The following is a 9,753-nucleotide window of genomic DNA, read 5'->3' on the forward strand; positions in this document are numbered from 1 at the left end:
ATATAATGGTGCCCAGGCATATAATAGTCCACAGGTATATAATAGTGCCCAGATATATAATAGTGCCCAGGCACAGTGCCCAGTCCGACTTTGGTTGCATCTATGATGCCTTGGTACATAGTGGTCATGGTGGTGCCAGGTACAGCTGCAGAACATCCTGAACTAGCGCTCCTGTACTGATCCCCTGGCATGATGAGCAGGTGGGCAGCATGTGTAGGTCAGATGCCAGTCCTGGGCCCGGCTCACATCTCCTCTCCTCCTGCACAGGGATGAAGGATGCGGCGGAGCTGCTCGGGCACCGTGAGGCGGTGAAATGCCGCCTTGGAGTGGGCGCCTCGGACTCGGTGCACCCGGGAGATCTGGGCAGCGGCGGCGACCAGGTAGAGGGCACCACCCTGCTTCCCGGGGACGACATCACCAGCGTGGGATCCAACCAGTCCTCACTGGCCGTCAGCTCCAAGGACCCCGACAAACAGCAGCAACAGCAGAACCCCAACCAGGCGGGTCAGCAGCAGCAGGGGCAGCAGAAGCAGAAGCGGCACCGGACCCGCTTCACCCCAGCACAGCTCAACGAGCTGGAGAGGAGCTTCGCCAAGACCCACTACCCGGACATCTTCATGAGGGAAGAGCTGGCCCTGAGGATCGGCCTCACGGAGTCCAGGGTGCAGGTAAGACCCCCGGACATTGGCACAGGCATCCCCCAGAAATATGGGATGTGTATGTGATATATTCTTATATATGTATGCATAAACTATATATGTGTGTAATATATGCATATATATGTATCCATAAATCTCTCTTATATATGTAATATATACTACATATATGTATGCATAAATCTATACATATGTGTGTGTAATATACAGTATACATATATGTATGTATGCATAAAACTATACATGTGTGTTGGTGTAATATATACATATATATGAATGCATAAAACTATATATATGTGTATGTGTAATATATACATATATATGAATGCATAAAACTATATATATGTGTGTATGTGTGATTTACACATATCCATGTATGCATAAATTATATATATATATATTTATATATATATATATATTTAAAACATAAACATATATATATATATATATTACACGCACCAATATAAAATATAGTGTTACAGACACACACATTTATAGTTTCAACCATACATATATAAGTATATTATACACACACACACGTATATATAAATATATATAGTTTTATGCATCTATATATAGGGAACTTTCACACACACACACACACACACACACACACACACACACACACACACACACACACACACACACACACACACACACACACACACACACACATACACATACACACACACACACACCTCTTGATATGAGCACATTCATTTATTCATTTGATAGTTCTGTACAGAAGCGCTGCCCATGGTACTGAAATCCTAGCCGTCCTCTGTCAGTGGTACTGAAATCCTAGCCGTCCTCTGTCAGTGGTACTGATGAACCATTTTTGCTACAATTTACTTTATTTAATGCATATTTTTTTGTTGCACTAGAGAAAAATTTAGTTAAAAAAACAAATTCACAATTAATATAGAAAATTATCCTTGGAATCCTCTCCTGTTATGCACCTTACAAAACAAATGTACGCTACTTTATTATTTACACAACATCTTTACTAATGCGATGTAATTTAACCGGCTTTGTAAAGAAACTCCAATCCTAAATGAGCAGTGAATCAGCAGCACCCAATGACAATGTATGTATTATTAGGAGAATATCTTCCATTATTCCATTACTGCTAATATACGTTGATACAAAGTATCAGTTCATAAAGAATCCAGAGGAATAAGCAGCTAATTACACGCCGGAGTCCTCGCCCTGCCGCGGCCATTACAGGACAACAAGCCTCGTTGTCGGGAGATATATGTGGCAATAAGGGGAGATGACACCGGCCCTATTATCACCGCCTCATGCACAATGTCTCGCATTGGATCTCTGCTTTATTTGCATGAATTTGCATACGATGATAATTGCCGGGACTTCTTCTTTTCTGCAGTTTCTTCCTTGCAGTCAGACGCTCAGTGTGATCAGCCTAATTTCTTCTATGTTCCATAAATTTAGAAGGAAAATAAAAGTTGTAATAATAAGAGAGCTAAGAAAATGATGCAAAGTTATTATCAGCAGATTATACAGCGCCGGGACATTAAAAATAATAATACAGAGATTTATCCTGCAGGAGCTGCCAGGGGCCGCAGTGCCAGCTATAAAAGCCATTCACTTTATGGCTCGCCATTATTAGAAACCAATTCCACTATTATTTATAACCCGGGATGGCTTATTAAGCAGCAATGTGAGAATCATGCAAATGACGCGATCAGAGGCAATATAATAAGCAGAGTCATTAGTCTCTCGCAAGGATTAATTCTCTTTCAATATTATATTTACATAAAAAACATATCAATGGAAAAAATGTAGTTTTGTTTAACCCCTGCGTGATAATTTGATCATAGCCATAGTGTGATGGGGGATCGTAGATGAGGCCTAGGAGACAAGGTTGCGACTGATTCTTAAAAGGATATATATATATATATATATATATATATATATATATATATATATATATATATATATAGCACATTACAGGTGTACAAATATGCCCTGATTAAATACACGCTATCTATCTATCTATCTATCTATCTATCTATCTATCTATCTATAGACTATTTAAGTATAAGTATATATATATATAATATATATATATCGATATAGATATATGTATGTAGGCCTAATTATACAATTGTGTTTACATAGATAATAGAGATGGAATGCAATAGTTGGACTTTGTGCATACAAATACACACATACATAATATTCATATATACACATACATGTCTACTCACATACACATAATATATATGCACACATATATCTATACACATATGTACATAAACATACATATAATATGTATCTATACACACATATACGCACATATATATGTAACATATATATACAGATGCATAATATTTATATATACATACTATATACATATACACACAACCATAATATACAACTACACACACAATATATCTACACACATAGTATATATCTGCACACATAATATTTTTCTATACACACAAAATATACACACACATATAATATGCATCTATAAACATAATATATACACACACAAATATACACATATGTCCACACACACAGTATATACATACACACATAATATATCTATACACATAATATACACACACAGTATATACTTGCACACACACAGACACATGATATATATCTATACACGTATACACATAATATATACACACACAGGAATGTACACATATATGTCCATACACCCATAACACACACACACACACACACACACACACATACATATATACACATAATATACACACACATATATACATATATATACACTCACACACACACACACATATACATATATATATACTCACACACACATACACACACATAATATACACACAGACACACACACATATATATATACATATATATGTACACACATATTTATACACACACACATATACATATACACATAATATACACACAGACACACACATATATATATATATATATATATATACATACACACACACATATATACACACACACACACACACACACACACACACACACACACACACACACACACACACACACACTGTAGGCCCTGTCCCGTGAAATGGTGCTGTCAGCTGCCACATCTTAATAGCGGACAGCCGAGGCTTCTTTGTGGCTTTCTAATGGTGTGGGGAGATTGCATGTTCTCCTTTCCCTGCACTATTAACGGATAATGAATTCGGCCCCGAGTTCACGGATGGCTGATCGAAATGAACCTGAGATCCCGGCAGCTTTAATACAACTCTCCAGATTTCCTACCAAATCTTCACATTAATCATCTCCAAGACTAAAATTGCAATGAGGTCTTCATAAAGGTTGTCTCCTGGAATATAATGCAGCCCCAGCCTGCCCTGGACGCCGGGCTCCCGTCTCCCCTGTGCGATCTCCAGCCCATCTACAGTGCAGCAATTAAACGGGCAATATATTCCCAAATGCCTGTACAGTATGTCTATATCATGGCGGTGAGACCCCTGCCCCACAGACCCCTGCCCCCCAGACTCCCTGCCCCCAGACCCCTGCCCCCCAGACCCTTGCCCCCAGGCTCCCTGCCCCCATACTCCCTGCCACCCAGACTCCTGTCCCCCAGACTCCCTGCACCCCAGACCCCTGCCCCCAGACTCCCTGCCCCCAGACCCCTGCCCCCAGGCTCCCTGCCCCCAGACTCCCTGCCCCCCAGACTCCCTGCCTTCCAGACTCCTGCCCCTCACAGGGACTTCCTGTCCCCCCACAGGGACTCCCTGCCCCCCAGACTCCCTGCCCCCAGACCCCCTGCCCCCAGACTCCCTGTCCCCCAGACTCCCTGCCCCCCAGACTCCTGTCCCCCAGACTCCCTGTCCCCCAGACTCCTGCCCCCCACAGGGACTTCCTGTCCCCCCACAGGGACTCCCTGCCCCCCAGACTACCTGCCCCCAGACCCCCTGCCCCCACACTCCCTGCCCCCAGACTCCCTGTCCCCCAGACTCCCTGCCCCCCCCAGACTCCCTGCCCCCCAGGCCCCCTGCCCCCACACTCCCTGCCCCCCAGCACTTTCCACAAGTCTCCCCACTTCCAGATAATGAGAGTGTCTCTGCTGCTGCAGCTGCTGCTGGTCCTGCCCTGTCCCCCTCCATAGCCTCTGTAGGATCCCCCCTATACAGCGCATTCCTCATCCTTCTCCCCATTTCCAGCATTTCACATACCGCTCAGGCTGCGGCCATTTGCACTGATGGTTAATGCCTGTGCTATCAGCGCTGATGGATGGGCTGCGCTGCTCTACTAAACCATGACACATAAAATGATATTTTGTGTCTGCAATTCTACTAATCCCCCCAACATAATGGCGCCGAGTCCTCTATTATTCCTGGAATGTTTACATCCCTAATAGCTGCTGCATTCCTCTAATGCTTCCAGATAACTCCTTCTGTCTGCTCGTCACTCATTAAATACGAAGCAGGAGCCGCACAGTGAGGACATGCAGCCTGATAGTGGGCTGCAGGCAGGTGCTGCCTGATAGTGGGCTGCAGGCAGGTGCTGCCTGATAGTGGGCTGCAGGCAGGTGCTGCCTGATAGTGGGCTGCAGGCAGGTGCTGCCTGATAGTGGGCTGCAGGCAGGTGCTGCCTGATAGTGGGCTGCAGGCAGGTGCTGCCTGATAGTGGGCTGCAGGCAGGTGCTGCCTGATAGTGGGCTGCAGGCAGGTGCTGCCTGATAGTGGGCTGCAGGCAGGTGCTGCCTGATAGTGGGCTGCAGGCAGGTGCTGCCTGATAGTGGGCTGCAAGCAGGTGCTGCCTGATAGTGGGCTGCAGGCAGGTGCTGCCTGATAGTGGGCTGCAGGCAGGTGCTGCCTGATAGTGGGCTGCAGGCAGGTGCTGCCTGATAGTGGGCTGCAGGCAGGTGCTGCCTGATAGTGGGCTGCAGGCAGGTGCTGCCTGATAGTGGGCTGCAGGCAGGTGCTGCCTGATAGTGGGCTGCAGGCAGGTGCTGCCTGATAGTGGGCTGCAGGCAGGTGCTGCCTGATAGTGGGCTGCAGGCAGGTGCTGCCTGATAGTGGGCTGCAGGCAGGTGCTGCCTGATAGTGGGCTGCAGGCAGGTGCTGCCTGATAGTGGGCTGCAGGCAGGTGCTGCCTGATAGTAGGCTGCAGGCAGGTGCTGCCTGATAGTGGGCTGCAGGCAGGTGCTGCCTGATAGTGGGCTGCAGGCAGGTGCTGCCTGATAGTGGGCTGCAGGCAGGTGCTGCCTGATAGTGGGCTGCAGGCAGGTGCTGCCTGATAGTGGGCTGCAGGCAGGTCCAATGGCTGTGTTCACTGAGAGAACCAAGTCCAAAAGGTCAGCCTGGGACCTGGGGGCTTCTGTGTTTTCAAGATGAAGACCTGAGCGATCAGGTTGGATCAAACAACATATTGTACCTTAATATTTACATCTGATAAAGATGAAAATAGACAATTTTCAATAATATTAGTAATATCACAACAGTAAAAAACAAACAATACTAATATCATAACAGCAGATGTTACATAATAGCTAGTATTATAACAGTATTAAAGCATTATTCATCATGGCTTTCAAAATGGCACAACAATATAACACATGATTTTCGAATTTTCTAATCAACAAGGTTCATAATAATCAAAATATTATGTTCTAAAGTTCTAATAATATCATAGTAATATAATTTATAGCACCATATCAGTCATATCGTTTAGAAAATAATTTAATATATATTTTTTTCACAACATACAAAATAGTTGTATCACACATAGAATCCTAATAACAATTCATATTTGTTATAATATAGATATATCGATGGTCTGTAATAATAACAACACATTATTAGCACGACAACACAATAACACAATAATAAATAACATTAATAATATCAATAGCAGTAGTATCAGCATCTACAGTATAATAGACATTGTACAATAAATAAATTGTGAAAACTGAATTTGTTCTCATAAACAATAACCTTAAAATGCCCCCTCTTATTCTCATTGTTATTATTACGTTTATTATTATTATTACTACCCTTTTTTAAGGATGCAAACCAAAAAAATACCCCACATTTTTTTCAAAGCTGAAATACGAAAAAACACGAATATCTGAATAGAATTTTACAATATGTGAGCAAATTATTGGGAGAAATAAAAAAAAGAACCATTTATTTAGTAGTATATTTTATTATTATGTTTGTTGTCATTTCTGTCTTTGTCATCTATTTAAAGTGTAGCATCCAGTATAAATTAGAAAAATAATATTACAATCAGGTTGGATGCTTGGAATCAGATTCATTTTAGTGATCTGAAATATCTTGGAATTTCCTTTTTCTGTTATTTAAAAAAAAAAAGCAATAAGGAGATGTAAAAAATGTAAAAAATTGACACAAGATAGTTAATCTTATAATATTTAATCAGGCCAGTAAAGATAAAAACGGAAACAGATGCGGATTATACAGATTTGTAATTGCAGCGTAATAACTTGATGACTGTATAATTGGAGCTTTTCTACCCATCAGCTGAACATTTGCCGAAATCCTTTCGTACAAAGTTTTCTTACCATGATTCGTTTATTAATTAATAATTTTAATTAAATTAACAATTTATTTTTCTAGAGATTCATTCATTGTAAGGATGGCATCACAATAAAATATAGGAAGACGACATACATAAAAGCAATGTATTAATATGGAACACATTTATAGAATTTAACTGACACATGTCAAATTACTAAGGAATCAACACACAGACAAAATATATATCTATATTATTAGGCAATGTGGATTTCCTTCACTTCACTATGAGACCTGCTGTATTTTCACCATCTGATGACAGTATAATATCAGTCCAGACCAGGTCACATGAGATCAGACTGAGAAAAAAAAAGCCAAGTGCATGTGCCCCCGAAATATAATATACCTGACCCCCAGGTGTGCAGTGCCAGCCCACTGCCGCCCCCCTGAGCTGCAGGATGCGGATACAGGGCGAGGAGAGGGGAATGGTCTGTGGGCACGGGATGTACAGGGAGATGAGGGCAAAGGGATAGAGCTGTGATTATACTACTATCTATATATAATGCATACAATCACACATACCAGCTGTATTACTACCGGATACCCCACCACTCAGAACAGAACGAGTCTGTGCTAGTTACCCATGTCATAACAGATCTGTTATTATTACTATCATTCATGAAAGCGATTATATATATATATATATATATATATATATATATATATATATATATACATATATGTATATGAACATGCTTCAGTATGCACACATATATGTGTCCATATAATATATGACATCCCAGAGATAGCTAGATAGATATATCGATGCTTGTGCATGTATACAGTATATATATATATATATATATATATATATTCATGTGTATATTTTGATGTTTGTGTTTACATAGATATATCTTTATATATAGAGAAATAACTATAAAGATATATTGATAGTATAGTATATATATGCAGATATATGCAAAATATATGCATATATATAAATATATATCAATACATCTATATAGTTATATATATATATATATATATATATATATATATAAACGCAAATATATGTATATATATATAGTATATATATATATATATATATATATATATATACACACCATATATAGGTATATATATACACACACAGACACCGAGGTTTCAGCACCAGGAGCTGTCCATCACAGGTGACTGCTGGCCTCCTCTTCCTCTTCTTCCTCTTCTTCCCCCTGTTCCTCAGTGATTTAGCTTTGTACTTTGCTTCTTACACTGTTCCCATAGCTCAGCTCCTCCTCAGCCCTGCTCACTCTGCAGACATTGTTTCATCTCTTTATTATTTCCCCATGTTGTATCATTGTTCTGTAGGACTGTTATAGATGGGCCGGGTCCTGCTGGAGCTGTGCGCCGCCATTACTTACAGCACGATCCATTACAGGCGGTGATGATGATGATACTCAGGGCAGAGCTGGCACCGAGGTGTGGGCATTGCCTCTATAGTAATGGCGATCTCGTTTCTTGTAGGTTTGGTTCCAGAACAGACGTGCGAAGTGGAAGAAGCGTAAGAAGACCACCAATGTGTTCCGCGCCCCCGGCACACTGCTGCCCACCCCAGGATTGCCCCAGTTCCAGTCAGCTGCGGCGGCAGCGGCAGCAGCAATGGGCGACAGCCTGTGCTCCTTCCATGCCAACGATACCCGCTGGGCTACTGCCGGAATGGGGGTCTCCCAGCTCCCGTTGCCCCCTTCTCTTGGAAGGCAACAAGCAATGGCGCAGTCTCTGTCTCAGTGCAGCCTGGCAGCAGGCCCCCCATCCAGCTCCATGGGGCTGTCCAACATGGGCTCCAATGGCGGAGGGCTGCAGTCACATCTATACCAGTCCGCCTTTCCTGGCATGATGCCCACGTCACTGCAGGGTCCCAGCAACGTGCCAGGATCCCCCCAACTCTGCAGCTCCCCGGACAGCAGCGATGTGTGGAGGGGAACCAGCATCGCCTCCTTGCGCCGCAAAGCACTTGAGCACACAGTATCCATGAGCTTTACTTAATGCCCCAGGTCCCCTCCTGCCCCCCTCTGCTCTGCTCATTCATCCATAGTCCCCAGGACCCCCCAGCAGTGGCTCACTGGTGATAATGGGAAAACTCACCCCAGATATGTCCCAGATAGGGGTATGGGCTAGTGGTGGCACTGGCAACACCTAGACCAAGGATCCTCCATCCTTACCCAGTTCAGTAGCTGACTTTGAAACCCCCCCATTCCCCAAAACACTAGTCTTTATCCTCTAGTCATATCTAATTTGACTTAGTTATTGGTCCCTAAATAATGGATTCTCTTAGTATATGTGTAGGAGGCACCAGCTCACTGGCACCTGATGGCACTTTGTAGACAAGGGTGGCTGGGAGAAGGCGGCGGGTGGCTGGGAGAAGGCGGCGGGTGGCTGGGAGAAGGCGGCGGGTGGCTGGGAGAAGGCGGCGGGTGGCTGGGAGAAGGCGGCGGGTGGCTGGGAGAAGGCGGCGGGTGGCTGGGAGAAGGCGCCGGGTGGCTGGGAGAAGGCGGCGGGTGGCTGGGAGAAGGCGGCGGGTGGCTGGGAGAAGACGGCGGGTGGCTGGGAGAAGG

The 9,753-nt window shown here is 43.4% G+C and overlaps 1 protein-coding gene across 1 annotated transcript; it reads left to right on the plus strand.

Moving 5' to 3' along the window:
- Positions 1 to 269: 269 nt before the first annotated feature.
- Positions 270 to 9,544, plus strand: OTP (orthopedia homeobox). Its single transcript, XM_069743859.1, has 2 exons — positions 270 to 668; positions 8,663 to 9,544. The coding sequence occupies exons 1-2, from the start codon at positions 270 to 272 to the stop codon at positions 9,182 to 9,184; spliced, it is 921 nt and encodes a 306-aa protein (XP_069599960.1). The 3' UTR covers positions 9,185 to 9,544.
- Positions 9,545 to 9,753: the final 209 nt, after the last annotated feature.

Source organism: Ranitomeya imitator, chromosome 1 (genome assembly GCF_032444005.1).
Source record: "Ranitomeya imitator isolate aRanImi1 chromosome 1, aRanImi1.pri, whole genome shotgun sequence".
Lineage (NCBI taxonomy): Eukaryota > Metazoa > Chordata > Amphibia > Anura > Dendrobatidae > Ranitomeya > Ranitomeya imitator.